Source organism: Oncorhynchus gorbuscha, linkage group LG14, assembly GCF_021184085.1.
Source record: "Oncorhynchus gorbuscha isolate QuinsamMale2020 ecotype Even-year linkage group LG14, OgorEven_v1.0, whole genome shotgun sequence".
NCBI lineage: Eukaryota > Metazoa > Chordata > Actinopteri > Salmoniformes > Salmonidae > Oncorhynchus > Oncorhynchus gorbuscha.
The window spans coordinates 65739881-65762734 of record NC_060186.1 but is presented as its reverse complement, the minus strand read 5'-3'; the positions used below and the strand labels follow the sequence as shown (position 1 = coordinate 65762734).

The following is a 22854-nucleotide window of genomic DNA, read 5'->3' as shown; positions in this document are numbered from 1 at the left end:
AAAGGAGGTATTTGGACATAAATGATGGACTTTATCGAACAACAAACATTTTTTTGTGGAACTGGGTTTCCTGGGAGTGCATTCTGATGAAGATCATCAAAGGTAAGTGAATATTTCTAACGCTATTTCTGACTTTTACTGACTCCACAACTTGGCGGGTATCTGTATGGCTTGTTTTTGTGTCTGAGCACTGTACTCAGATTATTGCATGGTGTGCTTTTTCGATAAAGTGTTTTTGAAATCTGACATTAAGGAGAAGTCTATCTTTAATTCTGTGCATAACACATGTATCTGTTTATCAAAGTTTATGATGAGTATTTATGTTAATTGATGTGGCTCTCTGCAAATTCTCCGGATGTTTTCGAGGCACAACATTACTGAACATAACGTGCCAATGTAAACTGAGATTTTTGGATATAAATATGAACTTTACCGAACAAAACATACATGTATTGTGTAAAATGAAATCCTATGAGTGCCATTCAAAGTTTTTTAAGCTCTTAAATGATGTAAATTTATGAATGATTAAACATTCATGAATGTTTAATTTTACAATTTTGTAATTTTAATATGGTGTGCTCCAACTTCACTGGATGTTGTCGATTTTGTAAAAGCGAGAATAAACGTGGATATTGAGTTCTTCTTGGCCCTAAAAGATCTCCCATTGTTTGAGGAAAAGTGGGCTTACGAAGGAGCGGTATGTTTTCCGGAGGGGAGACCATTTTTGTCAAATGAAATAAGTTTAATGTAAATGTTTTCTTTTTCTTTATTAGTTATTTATGTTAATTTAAGAATGACACATTTATTGTTTCATTTCTGAAAATGCACAGAGTGCCATTATTTGTGTTAACTTCTTGCGTCGTGCCATCCCGGATCCGGGATAGTAAATACAGCCTCAAACTCATTACCATAACGCAACGTTAACTATTCATGAAAATCGCAAATGAAATGAAATTAATCTATTGGCTCTCAAGCTTAGCCTTTTGTTAACAACACTGTCATCTCAGATTTTCAAAATATGCTTCTCAACCATAGCAAACTAGCATTTAGCATTAGCATTTAGCGTTAGCATTAGCAGGCAACATTTTCACAAAAACCAGCAAAAACATTCAATAAATAATTTACCTTTGAAGAACTTCGGATGTTTTCAATGAGGAGACTCTCAGTTAGATAGCAAATGTTCAGTTTTCCTGAAAGATTAGTTGTGCAGGAGAAATCGGTCCGTTTTCTGCGTCATGTTTGGCTACCAAAAAAAAACGAAAATTCATTCATCCAAACGCCAAACTTTCTTCCACATTAACTCCATAATATCGACTGAAACATGGTAAACGTTGTTTAGAATCAATCCTCAAGGTGTTTTTCACATATCTCTTCATGATATATCATTCCGGGAAGTCTCCTCTCTGTCTCAATCACATGGATGAATGCGAGCAGCTTGGAGATTACGCAACAATTTCAACAAAGGACACCGGGCGGACCCCTGGTAAATGTAGTCTCTTATGGCCAATCTTCCAATGATATGCCTACAAATACGTCACAATGCTGCAGACAACTTGGAGAAACGATAGAAAGGGCAGGCTAATTCGTGGCGCTTTCACAGCCATATAAAGAGACAATGGAAAACCGAGCCTCAAATCCTGCTCATTTCCTGTTTGAAGTTGCATCTTGGTTTCGCCTGTAAGATAATTTCTGGGGCACCCACAGATAATATCTTTGCAGTTTTGAAAACGTCAAAGTATTTTCTTTCCAAAGCTGGCAATTATATGCATAGTCGAGCATCTTTTTGTGACAAAATATTGCGCTTAAAACGAGCACGTTTTTTTATCCAATAATGAAATAGCGCCCCCCTAGCTTCAACTGGTTAATATAAAATGAAGGTTTCATAAAAACTCAAAACTCTCTCTTCTCACTTTCTGTATCTCTCTCTCTCTATATATATATATATCTCTCTCTCTTCCACCCCCCTTCGCTCTCACTCGCCGTCTCTCCATCTCTCTCTCTCTCTCTCTCTCTCTCTCTCTCTCTCTCTCTCTCTCTCTCTCTCTCTCTCTCTCTCTCTCTCTCTCTCTCTCTCTCTCTCTCTCTCTCTCTCCTTGCTCAGTCTTTATATCACTCTCTCTCTTCCCTTCTCTCTTTCCCCTCTCGCTCTTTCAGATCAGTCACAGTGGTCAGGTATTCTGCCACTGTGTACTCTCTGTTTTTCGGGCCAAAACGCATTCCAGTTTTCTTTGTTTTTTGGTAAATTCTTTCCAATGTGTCAAGTAATTATCTTTTTGTTTTCTCATGATTTGGTTGGATCTAATTGTGTTGCTGTCCTGGGGCTCTGTGGGGTATATGTGTGTTTGTGAACAGAGCCCCAGGACCAGCTTGCTTAGGTTCACCTCTCTGTAGGTGATAGCTTTGTTATGGATGTTTGGGAATTGCTTCCTTTTGGGTGGTTGTGGAATTTAATGGCTCTTTTCTGGATTTTGGTAAGTCGTGGGTATCAGACTAATTCTGCTCTGCATGCATTATTTGGTGTTTTACGTTGTACACAGAGGATTTTTTGCAGAATTCTGCATGCAGTCTCAATTTGGTGTTTGTCGCATTTTGTGATTTCTTGGTTGGTGAGCGGACCCCAGACCTCACAACCATAAAGGGCAATGGGTTCTAAAACTGATTCAAGTATTTTAAGCCAGATCATAATTGGTATGTCAAACTTTATGTTCCTTTTGATGGCATAGAAGGCCCTTCTTCCCTTGACACAGATTGTTCACTGCTTTGTGGAAGTTACCTGTGGATGTTTAAGCCGAGGTATGTGTCATTTTTTGTGTGCTCTAGGGCAGCGGTATTTAGATGGAATTTGTATTTGTGGTCCTGGCAACTGGACCTTTTTTGGAACACCATTATTTTTGTTTTACTGAGATTTACTCTCAGGGCCCAGGTCTGACAGAATCTGTGCAGAATATCTAGGTCCTGCTGTAGGCCCTCCTTGAATGGGTACAGAAGCACCAGATCATCAGCAAACAGTAGACATCTGACTTCAGATTCTAGTAGGGTGAAGCCGGATGCTGCAGACTGTTCTAGTGCCCATGCCAATTAGTTGATATATATGTTGCAGAGGGTGGGGCTTAAGTTGCATCCCTGTTTCACCCCACAGCCCTGTGGTAAGAAATGTGTTTATTTTTTGCCAATTTTAACTGCACACTTGTTGTTTGTTGTTTATAATGTTGTTTGTTTTCTGAAGGTTTCTATCAAATTGTATAGCAGACCCACATGCCAAATTGAGTCAAAAGCTTTTTTTAAATCAACAAAGCATGATAAGTGTTTGCCTTTGTATTGGTTTGTTTGTTTGTCAATTAGGGTGTGCAGGGTGAATACATGGTCTGTCGTACGATAATTTGGTAAAAACCAATTTGACATTTGCTCAGTACTTTTTTTTCACTGAGGAAATGTACAAGTCTGCTGTTAATGATAATGCAGAGGATTTTCCCAAGGTTGCTGTTGACGCATATCCCACGGAAGTTATTGAGGTCAGATTTGGCTACACTTTTGTGGACCCGGGTGATCAGTCCTTGGTTCCAAATATTGGGGATGATGTTAAGGAGATTAGGCTTACTTATGTCATGCAATAAAATGCAAATTAATTACTTAAAAGTCATACAATGTGATTTTCGGGATTTTTGTTTTAGATTCTGTCTCTCACAGTTGAAGTGTACCTATTATAAAAATTACAGACCTCGACATGCTTTGTAAGTAGGAAAACCTGCAAAATCGGCAGTTTATCAAATACTTGTATATATGTATATCTCTCTCTCTCCCTCTCTCACACTCTTGTTCTCTCTAATGTTCAATACCTTCCTATTGAATGCAGGATCCCATCTCTTTGCTTCTTTGTATTCCATACTGGTTCAAAGTCACGTTGCCATTGTCTGACTAGCAGGAGCCGTATGATGGCGATTCAGATTAGATCATCACCTGAAGGCAGGTTCACGGGAGAGCAACACAAAAAGATGTGATGTAAAATTCTCTTTACAGTTGGAGTCTCTTTTAAGGCACGTGCCCGGTCTGTGTGATGCGAAGGATAGAGAAACGTTGTGGACTGTGATTAGAGGGAAACTTCAAAGATGACCATGTTTGGTGAGAGGATGTTGATCAGGATGAGAAGGGAAAGGCAAGTGTTGAGAATCTACTATAGATTGGTTAGCATCACTACTGGTCATGCCCCCTGTCGTGTCTTGTAAAGGTTTCTAAACTACATTCATGACATGAGTCTCATTCCTATTCAATTATTCAATCAGGACTTACTCTTCTTCTCCATTCACAAAGGCAACACTAGTTTGAAACACCAAAATGTGGGAGTCTCATTATAGTGTTATTTACTTCCCATGTGTGTGTCCGTGTGTGTCCGTGTGTGTCCGTGTGTGTCAGTGTGTGTCCGTGTGTGTCCGTGTGTGTCCGTGTGTGTCCGTGTGTGTCAGTGTGTGTCAGTGTGTGTCAGTGTGTGTCCGTGTGTGTCCGTGTCTGTCCGTGTGTGTCCGTGTGTGTCCGTGTGTGTCCGTGTGTGTCCGTGTGTGTCCGTGTGTGTCCGTGTGTGTCAGTGTGTGTCCGTGTGTGTCCGTGTGTGTCCGTGTGTGTCCATGTGTGTCCGTGTGTGTCCGTGTGTGTCCGTGCCTGCATGCCCCTGAATTCATGCATGTGTTAGTTTCACGAATTCTAACTCTGTTGTAATGTGTCCTCCTGTCCAGATGGGACAACAGAGGTGGTGGGAGCAGGAGATCACTGTGGAAGGAACCATCACCAAGGGAGAGCTGATCACACACAACCTGACAGAGCTTATCAAGCCAGAGGCCTATGAGGTGCGCCTCACCCCAATCACACGCTTCGGAGAGGGGGACTCCACGATCAGGATCATCACCTACAGTGGTGAGTAGACCATTGGTTCAGTCTATGTACTGTATGTCGAAGGTTGCACAATTCTGATAACTTTCAGAAAATTCCCAAATTTTCCAGAAATCCTTGTTGAGGATTCCTGTTTTCCCTCCTGATTCTGGGAATCTTCCAGGCAGTCAAATTCCACGTGACCATTTAGTCACAGTAATGAAGCTCTGATGCTGCTGATAGTCATTAGTGGCCTAGGTTAAATCAAGAATAGTCTGATCCGTGACAATATTAGCCTGTCACTTGTGAATTATATATTATCACTTATCACTTCTGAATGATGCCCAGCTTAAGGCAAGAAACAATGCCTTTTTTTGTGACTTTTTCGAATCATAGTCACATAGACAAATGTTTTGATAAGGTTTGTATCACAACTAAAGTGGCCAAATAAGTTGTTAAAATGAAGCACATGAATGTGCTTTACAGCGGGTGTAGAGCCTAACTGGCACATAAACAGCACGTGAGTTTCAAGTTTGGGGAAGATCCTTTTCACCATAAAAATGTACCTTTATTTAAAATACATGCATAATCGCCTTTGTGGTCATAATGGTGTTTTCCCACTAATGGATGATTTGCGCTTTTAGCCTACTGCCGTGTGCACATTGCTGCACTTATAATGTGAAGAAATAGACTAATAGTTTACCAACATTTCAAGGTTAACGTTCTCATCTGTTGCGCCAGCCTCATTGCGTGAAAAAAATGTTTTTGATGCTAGTGGTGGTATTAATTTGCGATCTATAGTATCCCACAATTGTTGCGGAATATTTATTTTACTCGCACAGAATAGGTCAACTTTTGTACTATAGGGGATAGTAGATTGACATAGGCGGCAGGTAGCCTAGTGGTTAGAGCGTTGGGCCTGTTGCTGGATCGAATCCCATATCTGGTAAAAATCTGTCGTTCTACCCCTCAACAAAGCAGTTAACCCACCCCGGTAGGCCGTCATTATAAATATGAATTTGTTCTTAACTGAATTGCCTAGTTAAATAAAAAAGGCTAGTGTTTTTGCTGTTCGTTAGGCCTACTCATCTTGTTGGTTGACGTCAAATAAATGTGGACAGTTCTTTCAATATCTCCAATATGCACCTCGGAATTGGATAAGGATGCTCACTTGCGTCCCCAAGCAGGCAGCACCCAGGAAGATGGTGCATTATGGCCACACAAAGATGATGCCGCCAGGAAATTTGAGGCATTATCAAGTACTTCTTAAATTGTGAATGAGAAACTGACAAAGTGTGTACAGTCTGCACAACATAACAAAGCAGAGCTCATGCCTTTCAAGCAACGTTTTTCAAATCATCATTAGGGTCAAATCGTGTAGCCTTTTTCAGGAGCTAGCTTGGCTATGCTAGCTAACCCACAGCAAACCCATTATTGACAGTGAGATACCGGAGCTAGCTTGGCTATCATGCTAACCCAGAGAGCATAAGACACAAAGCATCATAACATCTGCCAGTAAATTCAAGATCCCATCTGCAATCTTTGTCAGAATGACAAGACCGTGTAAGTAAATGCTATATGTATCTGAATGACTACTGGTTAAGTGATGCTCAGGCTATAGTTAGCAGATATCTTTTAGCTAAGCTAGGCTATAGGACCTGTGATTGAGAAGCACTCTGACACTGACTGTGCTCTAGCTGTCAGACACACTGTGTGCCTGCCTGCGTGCTGCACCCTGAGATGAGCTGCTGCCCGACTTCTGCAGTTTTGAATTATTCAGTTTTACTGCGGCTCATTAGAGCTGTGAGAGGCTGCTTCTGCAGCTCTGAGCAGCTCCTTTCCCTGGTGTGTGTGTGTGAGTGCGTGTGTATGTATGTGTCTGTCTGTGTGCGTACATGCGTTTGCATGTGACTATACTAATTGCTAATTACAGTAGTGTAGGCCTGGAAATGGGCCAGGGACGGCACCAGCTCCCACTACTACACGCCCACATGCTAGCAAACCAGTGGATAGTTTGTATGCTAGAGATGTCTCACGTGACTGTGAGACTAGCATCTCAAAAATTGTTGTCATTACCATTCTACTGTCATTATCACTCTCATACTGCATAGCATTCTCCAAATGAATAAATATAGAAACTGAGTGATGTAATGACATATTATGTACCTAGTGCAGGGTTCCCCAACTGGTGGCAAGCTGGCCGAATTTGGCCCACAGGTGGTTTTATTTGCCCCCCCCCCCCCCAAGATTTATTTTCCCCACTTTTTTTCTCCCCAATTTTGTGATATCAAATTAGTAGTTACAGTCTTGTCCCATTGCTGCAACTCCTGTACGGACTCGGGAGAGGCAAAGGTTGAGAGCCATGCGTCCTCCGAAACACAACCCTGCCAAGCCGCACTGCTTCTTGACACACTTACCACTTAACCCAGAAGCCAGCCGCACCATGGAGGAAACACCGTACAACTGGCAACCGTGTCAGTGTGCATGCACCCGGCCCGCCACAAGGGGTCGCTAGAGTGCGATGGGGCAAGGCCATGCTGGTCGGCCAAACCCTCCCCTAATCCAGATGACTCTGGGCCAATTGTGCACCGCCTCATGGGTCTCACCGTCGCGGCCGGCTGCGACACAGCCCGGGATCAAACCAGGGTCTGTAGTGACGACTCAAGCACTGAAATGCAGTGCCTTAGACTGTTGCTCCACTCGGGAGGCCCCCCAACCACAGGTTTTCAGAGCAAAAAATAATAATATATATTATATGGGGTTGAATTGTCATTGTTGGACATAAAAGACTGTTAAACATCAGGGAATCAGGGAATCAGGGAATCAGCGCCAAGTGATTTTAATTTAGGAAATCTGTTCCCAAGTATTCTCACACATAATAGAGACATGTGATCATATACCATTGTAAGGGAGGTTTCAAATGATTATGTTTTAGTAAAATTATATCTGTTCGGGCTTCTTGCGGTCAATTTGCAATCTACAAATGAGGTGTAATTATGTTCTGGACTCCCGACCATGCGCTCAAGAACAAATTTGCCCGCGGCTGAATCTAGTTAATGATCCCTGCCCTAGTGCATCACATCATGTCATCAGCGAGGAGACATGCACAAGAATCTGATTAAAAAAGATATGTCATCATTATGTTAGTGTTAATTACAGTGTTATTATACCACCTGAGGTTCACTAGTTGATAGGAAATATAATTAGCCCATATGCTTCATAGTGTTTTTGAGTTTGCAGGAAAGTAACATAATGACTATGGAGCAACATTAGATCAATTTCCTGTAGACCAAGATTAAGTTAACTCATCATTGGGTTCTGTGATGATGATGTAGGCTTACACAGCTTTTTAGGTTGACAGAATGGCAGGATGAGCAATCCTCCTTTGCGGGCGAACAGCATAGGATAGAAGGTTTGCTGAGTTTGTTAGTGAAAACTGCTTAGTGTCCCAAGCTGGCTGTGGTATGAAGAATGGCTGTGTCACCAATCTCCCACAGACACACTCTGGGATTCTACTGTTGTGACAAAGTCAGCAGCTGTTTGCTGATCCAAATTCAGTCTTTGCTTCCCAACAGCCCCTCCAAAACAGACTTAATGTGTAGGTGGCCCCCTACCTGTCCCACACATATTGACAGCATAGCAAAGACTCTCTATTACACAATGCTTTTGTCCTGAAATAATTCAATATCATGTCCGCCCTGGTAGAAACTGCAGTACCTGGTCAGAATACTAGCCAAAAGTGTGTGAGCATTCTGTCTCCCTGGCATGATCAAACCCTCACTAAATCAGACTGTGAGTATATTCAGCACTGCTGTGTGACCTGTCTATATCCCTCTAGCACAGGTGAGGGGGTCACTGGTAAGCTAGTTGTGTGATTCATTCCTCTCCTGTCTGTGTCACTGCGTTCAGAGACTGGGCTGAGGCATGCCCTGCACTTTTCTTTTCCTCTTCTCTCCTCTCCTCTCTTCTCTTCTTTCCTCTACTCTACTCTCTTCTCTTTCCTCTTGTCCTCTTCTATCCTCTTCTCTCCACTTCTCTTCTGTCCTTTTCTCTCCTCTCTTTTCCTCTTCTGTCCTCTCCTCTCCTCACTTCTTTTCTCATCTCTTCTCTTTTCCTCTTCTGTCCTCTCCTCTCCTCTTCTTTCCTCTTCTCTACTCTCCTCTCTTCACTTCTTTTTTCCTCTTCTGTCCTCTTCTCTCCTCTCTTTTCCTTGCCTCTCTCGATGCAGGAGACAAGCTGGAAATTGAAGCACCGTAATAGCCTGTAATGCACAGATAGAATGAGAGAGAAAAACAGAGTGAAAGACAGATGAAAAAAAGAGAGAGAAAGAGAAAACATTTCAAATGAAGGACACAGGGATGTGATCCCAAAGTTATTTCCGTCCTCGAGATTCAAGCAGTGTTTCTGGAATTCACAGTGATTATTCCGGTTGGCAGGTTTGAGCCGTGAACACGCCATCACAGTCTTTAAGAGATGGCCCCTCACCAAGACCAGACCCTTTAAACGTGATTGATATGAATCTTGGAGAGCAAGCGGTGGGTTGTGGGGTTTATGAACGGTCGGGTTGTTCTGGCCTATCGGCACCTTGCCATTAAACGCTTTGCTTTGTAAAACAGTAGCGGACCAGTGGACATGGAAGCTTGCCAAGATGAAGTCACTGTCTCTCTCTCCCTCTCTCCCTCTCTGTGTGTGTGTGTGTGTGTGTGTGTGTGTGTGTGTGTGTGTGTGTGTGTGTGTGTGTGTGTGTGTGTGTGTGTGTGTGTGTGTGTGTGTGTGTGTGTGTGTGTGTGTGTGTGTGTGTGTGTGTGTGTGTGTGTGTGTGTGTGTGTGTGTGTGTGTGTGTGTGTGTGTGTGTGTGTGTGTGTGTTAGCCGGACCCTAGTGTGTGTGTGGCTGATGATGAGCTCTCCATATCACAGTCAACATGGTGGATTTGAAACAAGATGCACTGGCAAACCCATCTAGTAGACATCTAGTCTACCTGGCAGACACATCTAGTAGAAACCTAGTCTCCCTGGCAGACACATCCAGTAGAGACCTAGTCTCCCTGGCAGACAAATCTAGTAAACATCTAGGCTCCCTGGCAGACACATCTAGTAGACTTCTAGGTTCCCTAGCAGACACATCTAGTAAACATCTAGTCTCCCTCGCAGACACATCTAGTAAACATCTAGTCTCCCTGGCAGACACATCCAGTAGAGACCTAGTCTCCCTGGCAGACAAATCTAGTAAACATCTAGGCTCCCTGGCAGACACATCTAGTAGACTTCTAGGTTCCCTAGCAGACACATCTAGTAAACATCTAGTCTACCTGGCAGACACATCTAGTAAACATCTAGTCTCCCTGTCAGACACATCTAGTAGAGACCTAGTCTCCCTAGCAGACACATCTAGTAAACATCTAGTCTACCTGGCAAACACATCTAGTAAACATCTAGTCTCCCTGTCAGACACATCTAGTAGAGACCTAGTCTCCCTAGCAGACACATCTAGTAAACATCTAGTCTCCCTGTCAGACACATCTAGTAAACATCTAGTCTCCCTGTCAGACACATCTAGTAAACATCTAGTCTCCCTGTCAGACACATCTAGTCTCCCTGTCAGACACATCTAGTCTCCCTGTCAGACACATCTAGTCTCCCTGTCAGACACATCTAGTCTCCCTGTCAGACACATCTAGTAAACATCTAGTCTCCCTGTCAGATACATCTAGTAAACATCTAGTCTCCCTGTCAGACACATCTAGTCTCCCTGTCAGACACATCTAGTAAACATCTAGTCTCCCTGTCAGACACATCTAGTAAACATCTAGTCTCCCTAGCAGACACATCTAGTAAACATCTAGTCTCCCTGTCAGACACATCTAGTAAACATCTAGTCTCCCTGTCAGACACATCTAGTAAACATCTAGTCTCCCTAGCAGACACATCTAGTAAACATCTAGTCTCCCTGTCAGACACATCTAGTCTCCCTGTCAGACACATCTAGTCTCCCTGTCAGACACATCTAGTAAACATCTAGTCTCCCTAGCAGACACATCTAGTAAACATCTAGTCTCCCTAGCAGACACATCTAGTAAACATCTAGTCTCCCTGTCAGACACATCTAGTAAACATCTAGTCTCCCTGTCAGACACATCTAGTAAACATCTAGTCTCCCTGTCAGACACATCTAGTAAACATCTAGTCTCCCTAGCAGACACATCTAGTAAACATCTAGTCTCCCTGTCAGACACATCTAGTCTCCCTGTCAGACACATCTAGTCTCCCTGTCAGACACATCTAGTAAACATCTAGTCTCCCTAGCAGACACATCTAGTAAACATCTAGTCTCCCTGTCAGACACATCTAGTAAACATCTAGTCTCCCTGTCAGACACATCTAGTAAACATCTAGTCTCCCTGTCAGACACATCTAGTCTCCCTGTCAGACACATCTAGTCTCCCTGTCAGACACATCTAGTAAACATCTAGTCTCCCTAGCAGACACATCTAGTAAACATCTAGTCTCCCTAGCAGACATATCTAGTAAACATCTAGTCTCCTTGTCAGACACATCTAGTAAACATCTAGTCTCCCTGTCAGACACATCTAGTAAACATCTAGTCTCCCTGTCAGACACGTCTAGTCTCCCTGTCAGACACATCTAGTAAACATCTAGTCTCCCTAGCAGACACATCTAGTAAACATCTAGTCTCCCTGTCAGATACTTTGGAGTATATAATAGTGTTCAAGAGAATTGAGGTTGAATAAAGTGTCTACTGACTCTGTAAAGTTCACGTTTGAAGAAGGCAGTACTTAGAAGTGTACCTACAAGCGTACAAGCAGAGAGTACACTCATATACTCTAGCCTAGTCCTTACTGTTACTCTATCTCTCATCTTCTTTCGTTAATTGAACCATTTGTGTGGGAACAATGGAGAAATTGAGAATCGTTTTAAGTCTTCACAGCTTGCCTGGGAGCTCTTTAGCGCCCACAGTTGACACACAATTTCCAGTCTATAACATATTCAGTAGGCACCTCAAACGTCTGTACGCTATAGTGAACACAATATCTTTGATGGGCCAGTCATAACTTGTTGTTCAGTAACTGCAACTGCACCTGGACAATCAGACCAAATGATGTTTAAGCATGCTGTGACAATACTTACTGTCAAGTTCGGTCTATTGTCTCTGGTCGTAAAACACAATTACTACACAAAGTATAAATGAAAATATATTTGTAATGGCTTCCTGGCATGAAGTGGGTGTGGGTGGTTGTGTCGTGGAGAGGGTAGAGGGGGAAAGATGTGACTGAAGATATGACTGACACGTTCATTTAGACTAAGGCTGTGTGACTCAGAGGCTGCAGGTACAATATCAGTCAAATGAAATATTTTCATAAGCAAGGCCTCAAAAAATGGTAGAGAGAGAGAAATGTGGAAAGAGGGAGAGTCAGAGGAGAGAGCGATAGAGGAGGGGAAACAAGAGAGAAAGGGAGAAATTGGGAGAGGAAAGGGAAGAAGGGAGGAGAGAGATTCGGCTTGGGAGTGCTCACTAGAGAATAAAAGAATAGAACTGTCAGAAAAATCAGCAGCATCTGTTTCCAGGCCCGCGGCTAAAGCATAAAACTATTCTCTAAACCAGAATGGTTGATTCCCCTCTGTGGAGCCTTTTATTTCTCTGCTGCACTGTGGAACTACACTGTTTGGACATGGGATTCAGTCTCATCGATATGCTTAGAAATATAAAAGAGCCTATAGCAACATCTCCTTAATCTTTTACTCCAAACTGTAGGCATACAGTATGCCAGGGATCATCAACTAGATTCAGCCGTGAGCTGATTTCTTTCTTGAGCAGATGGTCGGGGTGCCGTAACATAATAACAAATCATTTGTAGACTGTAAATGGACTAATATTGTTATTATCTTCTATTATTATGTGTGGGAATACTTAGGAACAGATATCGTACATTATTATGTGTGGGAATACTTAGGAACAGATATCGTACATTATTATGTGTGGGAATACTTAGGAACAGATATCGTACATTATTATGTGTGGGAATACTTAGGAACAGATATCGTACATTATTATGTGTGGGAATACTTAGGAACAGATATCGTACATTATTATGTGTGGGAATACTTAGGAACAGATATCGTACATTATTATGTGTGGAAATACTTAGGAACAGATATCGTACGTTATTATGTGTGGGAATACTTAGGAACAGATATTGTAAATTATTATGTGTGGGAATACTTAGGAACAGATATCGTAAATTATTATGTGTGGGAATACTTAGGAACAGATATCGTACATTATTATGTGTGGGAATACTTAGGAACAGATATCGTACATTATTATGTGTGGGAATACTTAGGAACAGATATCGTACATTATTATGTGTGGGAATACTTAGGAACAGATATCGTACATTATTATGTGTGGGAATACATAGGAACAGATATCGTACATTATTATGTGTGGGAAAACTTAGGAACTGATATCGTACATTATTATGTGTGGGAATACATAGGAACAGATATCGTACATTATTATGTGTGGGAATACTTAGGAACAGATATCGTACATTACTTAGGAACAGATATCGTACATTACTTAGGAACAGATATCGTACATTACTTAGGAACAGATATCGTACATTACTTAGGAACAGATATCGTACATTACTTAGGAACAGATATCGTACATTACTTAGGAACAGATATCGTACATTACTTAGGAACAGATATCGTACATTACTTAGGAACAGATATCGTACATTAAAATCACTTGGAACTGATTTCCTGATGTTTTTACAATGCTTTATGTCCAACAATGACATTACATTTATTTGATTATTATTGTTATTTTGCTCAGAAAACTTGTGGTGGGGGGGGACCTGCGGGCCGCCAGTTGGGGAACCCTGCTGTATGCTTTAAACTATTCAACCTCTCCAGTCAATGTGTTTGAATGAGTGGGACTGCTACAAGGCTGCAACAGTTATTGTACCGTTAGAATTGATTTGTGTCTGTCCTCGTTATAGGAAATACATCATGGTTGACTGTTGGATATCTCAATACACAAGCACAAAGACACCAATTTTCAAGCTTCTGCTATTGGCCGGCAGCACCTGTTAGGGCAAACAGACACGCCCACAGTGACTCACCTAGAAGTGGTTCCTTTAGAAAGGGTGACCCTGGCAGTTGCAGCACAAAATATTGTTTTCCTGTCTCTGGGTGGACTGTTTAGTCCTGTCCTGCAGTCAATTGACCAAGTCGCCCTCTAGTGGCCTGAAGGGTGGAATATTATTAAAAATAAAATCATAATTCCATAATTAATAATCATCTGGTGTTTATGTCAACCAGTTTTGTTATATTTCAGTCTTCTGTGATGTATGGAAAGTGTAATATTGGGATGGGAAATTAAACATGTAATATATTTAAACTTTATGACGTCTCAGATGTCTTCTTTGTTTTAAGACCATAACCATGTGTGTGATGTGTATACTTTAGTTTCAAAGTAGATGTGTTTAAGACTACCAATAATCACTTTGTGACCCTGATTTAGCCAACAACGGTATTATTAACAAAATAGGCTTATTCGGTTACTGCAGTGTCTCCTTTATCTGTAGAAAGAGTACATTGAGTGTGTACTGTATAAGAAGTAGCCTATAGGCAGCGTAGGTTCGGGGCTCTTGTCCTTCATCATGAGGGGAAGTTGCAGAAGTGTCTTGTCTTGCTACAGCCATGCTCAGTCACAGTATAACTTCATAACAAACCGCTGTAAAGAGGGCCTTGGTCAAACAACCCTTGGACTACAACAAAGAGTATATAGAAGAAGAGTAATATCCATTAGACACTTGCAAGATGATGTGTGAAACTTTCCATAAAGGACAAAAATGTCCTTCTTGCTTTCGTTCTCTCATCTCCTCTCCTCTCCCAATTCCTCTCCTATCTTTTCTTTTTCTCTCCTCTGCTCTCTTATCTTCCTTTCATCTCCTCATCTCTTCTCAACTTCTCTCCTTTCCTCTTCTTTCCTCTTCTCTTTCCACTGTCTCTTATTTCCTGTCCTCCTCCTTCCTTTTCTTGTCATGGATTGAGAAACAGCTGTGTTTATAGCTAAAGGACCACCTCACAACAATAAGTCTGAAAAAATGGCTCTCTTTTCTTTCTTCGTGGCTGGCCCTTCAGTTCTTAACCAATGTTTTCGTTTTGTGAATGATTTGTTAATACTTCAAATCAAATTTAATCGAGTGGATTAAAATCTATTCCTTCCATGAGTTGCTGCGTTCCATAAATCATTGCCGGTAGCTGTAACACAGTTCTGCAGTTAAGCTGAAGTTGCACATCTATTCAAGGGGACAGGAATCTAACATTAAAAAGCCCATACATCTTCCTGACAGCTTAAATTGTATTTACTCCACAAAAAAATGAGCTGCGGGGCTAACTGGCTTAAATTGAGGGGAAAACACCTCCATACACATACAGTCAAATAGCTAGGTGGCTAGTTCGCCACCTAGCTAAACCATCGTAAAATTATCAATGAAGAATGTTGATGAAGCAAGGCAGAGGAGTGGCAGGTAGAATGCACAACGACCCTGACAGGTATTTTAATAAAAGGGACAATCTACTGGATCCTGTTCTGTGAATTATATTTCTGTAACTGGCACAGCCATCTTTTAGTGGAATGTCACCAGTGTTGCTCTAGAATAGTAAAGTAATCTTCTCATGTTTATGTAACTGTAGTGATATGATAGACAGGTCACCAGTGTTGCTCTAGAATATTAAAGTAATCTTCTCATGTTTATGTAACTGTAGTGATATGATAGACAGGTCACCAGTGTTTCTCTAGAATATTAAAGTATTCTTCTCATGTTTATGTAACTGTAGTGATATGATAGACAGGTCACCAGTGTTGCTCTAGAATATTAAAGTAATCTTCTCATGTTTATGTAACTGTAGTGATATGATAGACAGGTCACCAGTGTTGCTCTAGAATATTAAAGTAATCTTCTCATGTTTATGTAACTGTAGTGATATGATAGACAGGTCACCAGTGTTGCTCTAGAATATTAAAGTATTCTTCTCATGTTTATGTAACTGTAGTGATATGATAGACAGGTCACCAGTGTATCTCTAGAATATTACAGTAATCTTCTCATGTTTATGTAACTGTAGTGATATGATAGAGATGTCACCAGTGTTGCTCTAGAATATTAAAGTGATCTAGAATATTATAATTATAGTTATTAAAATCAAATGCAAGCATACGTTTGTTTTTTTTAACAAGGAATAATGACTTTTCCAGACTACCTGACCAGGGAAAACGCTGGGCCCTAGTATAGTTAGTTATACGAGGCCCTTCGTTTTTCGTCATCACCCAACGTGTTCAGGGAAATCTCCTGGGGCCTCATTTATAACCGTTGCACACAAACATTTTGAGCACGCCATTTCTGATAAGTCTGAGCATGTACGCGAATATTGAGATTTATAAACTTGGCACATGTCAAACATACTCATGTTTCCTGTGGTAAAACTGTGTACGTGAACGAGCATTAAAACTCCACCTGGAAAACACCTCCATACACATACAGTCAAATATTTTGCATAAGCTACCGGTCTATTTATTGTGTTGGCAGAATGTTTTTCATATTTAGCAGTCATTTATACTGTTTCTGGAAAAGGACAGTGTCAGTTTCTGAACATGAAAACAATAGCAAAATGTTGTGGACCTATCTACAAAATGTTTGAATTTAACAAAGTTTTATATCGACTTTCCCGCCAACCTAAATATTATGGACTGGCCGTGAATTCTGAAAAATGGTAGGGCAGGCTACAAAAAAAGATGCAATTACAATACTTACAGTAGTTAGATGTTTTAATGTATTTTTCATAGTACTACTGATATGCATCACTGCATTGTTGGGAAAGAGCAAGCAAGAAAGGCATTTCACTGTAATTGTGCACATGACAATAAAAACTTAAAACTTGATACATAGGCCAACTTCAATGTGAAAGATTAGCTGTTAAAATCTATATACTGGGCTTCCAGGTCCAATTAAATTAGAGATTCGCATGGTCATTTGTTGTATGGCTCCTTTGGGAATATGAACCCATCATGGCCAGAAGAGGTGAGGAATATATTCTGCAATGGTTATGAAATGTCAAATTATTTTAGATGATTCCATAGTTTTTTAGGAATAAGCGTTTCACCATAGCCCCCATTTGCACAAAATACAGCCGGTTATTGTCAAGCAAATAACTGCCAGTCTCACGGTAATTGACCGTTAATTAACATAAATACATTTAGCATGTCCTGGCTTCCATGCATAGCCTACAAGCCACTGGTGCAGACCTTTGGGACATCTACATTTTAAAAAGTCTAATAAATCAATTTAATATAGCCTACACCATCACAATAAATCCATTATTTATTTTAGATAGGTCTAAAGAAATATGATATGAAAAAGATATATGGATTTCAGAAGAGCAGAATAGCGTACTATGAGTTGTCCTTGTGTTAGGCCCTGATCTGGCTATGTCATATGGCTGTGGGCTACACTAGTTAATTTAGCAGACAATATTTGCGTAGAATTCCATGTCATTATTTTATTTTATTTGATAATGTGAAGGATATAATTGAATAAAATAGAAAGGATATTTTCTCCATACAATTTCTGAGGGAGTGTGCACATGTGGCTATTCTGTGTTGAGCATTTAACAGGTAACAGTTTCTCCTATATGCATTTAGAGTTATTAATGCAACTTTAGTTGTGATTAAAATGTTAGGCTGTATGTTTTGATTTTGAATACATTCTAAAGCTGCATGGTGCCACTCTAATGATGATTTATTTTTTAAAGTTGCATGAAAGGCTTGAGCTCTGCTTAGTTTTGTTGCGCAGGCTGCACACACTTCATCAGTCTCTCATTCATAATTTGACAAGCACTTGATAATGCCTCGAACTTCCCAGCAGCATCACCCTTGTGTGGCCGTAATACCACCTAAGGAAAGCCATACCTTTTGCAGACAGTGGCCATTGTGCCCTTGGGCTGAATATAATCATTATAATTCCCTTCTCGCAGCTGCGTGCTCCGAAGCACCTCTCACTCACATGGCTTTCTCAGATATCTCAATTCTTATTAGCCAATGCCTGTCAGTGATTGGGCCCTTCTCAAACCTTAGCTCTGGAGTATGCTACAAATGAAGACGGGCACGTCGTGGACGCAACTGCGCGCATCCTTCCTATCGAATTCCGAGGCGCATATTAAAAATGTTGGAAGAACTGTCCACAGTTACCTTTCGTCAGCCAACAAGATGAGGAGGCCAAACAAACAGCAAAATGACTGGCCTATGTCAATCTACTATTCCACATAGTATAAAAGTTAACCTGCGCAAGTTAATGTGCGCAACATGAGTTCATGGGGACCCTTGAAAAGTTTGATTTGATTTTCAAATACATTTGCATTGATGTCAGAGTGATTAAAGGGACAATACAGTGCTGAGTACCTGGCAGTTAGCAAGTTTGGTAGACTACTAATGACCATCAGCAGCATCAAAGCCTTGAGAAGCCTAGTTACCGGGACGAAATGGTCACTTGGAATTAGAATGCGGTCATGACTGGTGATGTGGATGGGTATTCTATGTTGTAGGTCTAGGTTTTCTTTTTCTGTGTTTGGCCTGGTATGGTTCTCAATCAGAAGCAGCTGTCTATCGTTGTCTCTGATTGAGAGCCATACTTACGTAGCCTGTTTTCTCATTTTGAGTTGTGGGTGATTATTTTCCGTTTCAGTGTTTTCACCATACGGGACTGTTTCGGTTTTCCATTATTCTCTTGTTAGTTTGTTTTCTGTGTTCAGTGTAATAAATGTGACAAACACTTACCACGCTGCATATTGGTCCGATATTTCATACTCCTCGTCAGAGGAAGAAGAAAACCGTTACAAATATGGTCACCTAACAGCCCTACGATCAATACAATATTTCATCCACTAGCAGATGGGTGTGCGGATGGTCTAAAGTTTGCAGGGACGAAAGCACATTCTCACATTAGTGAGATGAAACATTGTGTCTCAACGTTTGTGTTTTTAATTTTTAATTTTACCTTTATTTAACCAGGCAAGTCAGTTAAGAACATATTCTTATTTTCAATGACGGCCTGGGAACAGTGGGTTAACTGCCTGTTCAGGGGCAGAACGACAGATTTGTATCTTGTCAGCTCGGGGGTTTGAACTCGCAACCTTCCGGTTACTAGTCCAACGCTCTAACCACTAGGCTATGCTGCCACCCCAAGGTGCTTGTGAGTGGAAGGTGCTTGTGAGTGGAAGTTGCCTTTGGTACGGACATCAGTAAGTCAAATTAACGGAATAGTGATCATCTGTTTTATCTAAGATTATTAACATGGTCAGGCTGTTCTTAGTAGTCCCACTCTCACACAATAGATAGCACAGAGGGGGAAGTGTGTGTGTGTGTGTGTGTGTGTGTGTGTGTGTGTGTGTGTGTGTGTGTGTGTGTGTGTGTGTGTGTGTGTGTGTGTGTGTGTGTGTGTGTGTGTGTGTGTGTGTGTGTGTGTGTGTGTGTGTGTGTGTGTGTGTGTGTGTGTGTGTGTGTGTGTGTGTGTGTGTGTGTGTGCGTGCGTGTGTGCGTGCGTGTGCACTCATCCGTGTGGACAGATTTGTATCCTCTTTTATTTCAAATGTCTCATTTGTTCTTGGATCCATTCTTATCTTTACTCTGATAATGATTGTCTCTGCTGCACTGGAGATGATTTCTCTATCAGTTACGCCATTTAAAAGTTGATTAAACATTTCCATTTCCAATTAAACTCTATAATTGTACTCTGTGAGAATGTGTCATTAGAAGTTGAGATGTTGGCCACCAGGAAACAGAATTCAAAGTTTACCAGCTGCTAATGTTCCATCATTACAAATGTCAGGTTAGAAGGTTGCATTACACACTGTTTGTGTGCTGTTTTGGGTGTAACGGTACCTTTTGACGTTCTGTGACATTATGTCCCATTACTCCGAACACCTCAAGGGCAACACCCAACCCCTTCTATATGAGTAAGCAAACTGCTGTTTAAATGATGGAAGACTATTGTATTGTTTACTAATGACTACCTCGCTTTTGATTTTCAGCTCCCGTCAACCCTCACCTGAGTAAGTAACTGTTTTTTTTGTTTCTCACATCACTTAGCATGTCTCAGAGTATGATGAGGACATTCCCACCCTTAACTAGGCAGAGCTGAGCAGCCCTGCCAGAATCCTGCTGAGTAGTTTTCCTGTAATATACTTTATAACTGGGGGATGGGGGATATCAGTGGAATGTGTGTGTGCGTGTGCGTGCGTGCGTGCGTGCGTGCGTGCGTGTGTGTGTGTGTGTGTGTGTGTATAGTGCTCATTAATGCATTCTATGTGTTCTCTCCAACGTTCTCACATTAATCAGGTCCCATGTAACTTACCTCCACATTAACATCTCCCTACTTCACAAACACTCGCTTGCTAAAGCGTATTGTGTAATTGTGTTGGGTTAGCAGTTAGCACATACAAATATAATCATTTATTACCAGCATCATTATCAAACCCCCTATAGATTATAGATGGCAGCCAATCTTATCTAAACAATAGATCTAATCTGCACACCTCTTCACTACTCCCCTACAACCCCCCCTTCCTCCTACTCCTCCTCCTCCTCCTTCCACTTTTCCATCTCCTACTCCTCTATGTCCTCCTACACTCCACTCCTCCCCTCCCAATCCCTCGTCCATCTCCACTAAGGCTCAGGTCCATGTAGTTTAGCTCACAGTGGATTGACATTAGCAGAGAGATGCTGGGGGCCAGACCCCCATTTAGATCTGCAAATCTGGACACTGGAGGGGAGAGGAGTCAAGAGCCGAGGCCCCTCTCTCTGTCTCTGGCTGTCTTGGCTGGGCCACTCTCCTCTGTGAGTGTGTGTGTGTGCGCCTCTCTCATCTCTCTCTCTCCCCCTCTCCTCCTCCCCTCCTTTCCACGCCTGCTTCTCCACTACCTGTGTAAAGCCTCTAGTTCCTGCCTCCACCAAGGTCGCCACTTCAAACTGCTTCCAGCTACCTTTTAATAAATCAATGAATATTTATCACACGGCCCCACATCCTGAATCTAAATGCTGCTTTTTACAAACTCTTTGGGGACACTTCTGTTTCTAAATGTCTCCTGGATATATCGTGTTGTTTTCGTATTATATTATTTTATATTACAGTTTGACAACCATATCTCTTTAAGAGAACCGTCGATAGAGACCTACAGGGCCTACAGATGTAGAATCTTAATTTATAATTAATGGACATTTTTGTGGGAGTTAATACATCATTCATAAGGGGAAATCAAGTGTGTGTGTGTGCGCATGTCTCAGTCACCAGATCTCAACCCAATTGAAAACTTATGGGAGATTCTGGAGCAGCTTCTGAGACAGTGTTTTTCACCACCATCCACAAAATACCCCTCCAGTAGAGTTCCAGACACTTGTAGAATGTCTGCAAAGAGCTGTGTTCGAATACCCATACTAACATATTGTATACTACATACTTAATGAGATATACACTACATACTATATACTATTTGTTCATTTTAGTATACTGTAAACAAAGTGTATTCTTTCAGTGTACTAGCGCTTTGCCTGTCTACCGAAAATTGATGCTGTTGCTATGCAACTTCTTGCTAGCTTGTTAGCATAACAAATGACCAGCTAGAAATCTTACGAGTTCATTAACATTGTCCATTGAGAACACACAACAACTATACCACTTAGCTAAGCTAAGAATGACATGAATAATCAAGTCAATAAATGTTTTCCTCCATCTGTATTTGATGTTTCATTATTTGTGTCCATTCCTATGTTAAACCCTATTTGGCTCGACTCTGCACGAGACAGACATACCACACACAACTATGAATAGTTAATATACTGGAAAGTTTGGTGTATTAGTAGCAAACTAACATTAGGTAGCTAGATAACATACCAGTACATTGGGGAAGCAAGTAGCCTACTGGTTAGAGTGTTGGGCCAGTAACCAAAAGGTTGTTGGATTGAATCCTCTAGCTGACAAGGTAAAAAAAAAATGTTGTTTTGCCCCCGAACAAGGCAGATAACCCACTGTTCCCCAGTAGGCCGTCATTGTAAATAAGAATTTGTTCTTAACTGACTTGCCTAGTTAAATAAAATAAATACATACAAGCAACTGCTATGTGGTTCGTAAGGCTAGCGTAGCTATCAAATTGTCAGCCAACATAACGTGTCATGTAACTTACTTGAAAAGTAATTACTTCTTTATTACATTGCTCAATATTTTCTTAACAATGAATATTCACTTTTTGGACTTAAATTTGTATCTGTGCTCGTCGGACTTCGGCTGAATATTTTCCGTTATTTTCTTCAAATCTGAAAATGTTGTGAAGCCACGCCCATTTTCTGAAGAATTTGCCCTAAAATGCACAGAAATGGTGTCCACTGCATGTATACTTTGAATTTTGACTAATAGATGTACAACTTTTGGCATACTAACTATATGCATACTATGACCAATAAGCATACTACATACTCTATTTATATCACAAATAGTGCGGTTAGTATGAGTATTCAAACACAGGCAAGGAGTATTGAAGTTGTTCTGTCAGCTTGTCGTGGCCCAAAAGCCTATTAAAGACACTATTTTGGTGTTTCCTTTTTTTGTTGCATATACCTGTAGCTCTCTCATTGTTAGACACACATGCATCGGCCTGTGTTGATTTCAAACATCATTAACTTCAACAGTATGTCCTCTTATAGAATGCATTGCACAGCAGTAATTCATGATCCACTAGATTCATGGTCAGCTATCTGAAGCCATTCATTGGGTGAACTCAGACTCAGAGACTTAGTCGTGCAACCATTGGTAGACATGCATAGCAGTATCCATTGACTGATGTGTTTATTCACGTGATCAACATAAGAATATAGAATGCACCGCTGCCATTCATTCATGGTTCAGTAGCCAATG

At 41.1% G+C, this 22854-nt stretch overlaps 1 protein-coding gene across 2 annotated transcripts in view; it reads left to right on the top strand.

Annotated features, from left to right (window-relative positions):
• Positions 1 to 22854, top strand: part of LOC123995702 (MAM domain-containing glycosylphosphatidylinositol anchor protein 2-like) — a 423303-nt gene that overhangs the window by 319259 nt on the left and 81190 nt on the right. For both annotated transcript variants that reach the window (XM_046299372.1, XM_046299371.1), the window contains exons 12-13: positions 4728 to 4905; positions 19979 to 19999. In XM_046299372.1, coding sequence (XP_046155328.1) covers positions 4728 to 4905; positions 19979 to 19999 — 199 coding nt within the window. The remainder of the gene's footprint in view (positions 1 to 4727; positions 4906 to 19978; positions 20000 to 22854) is intronic.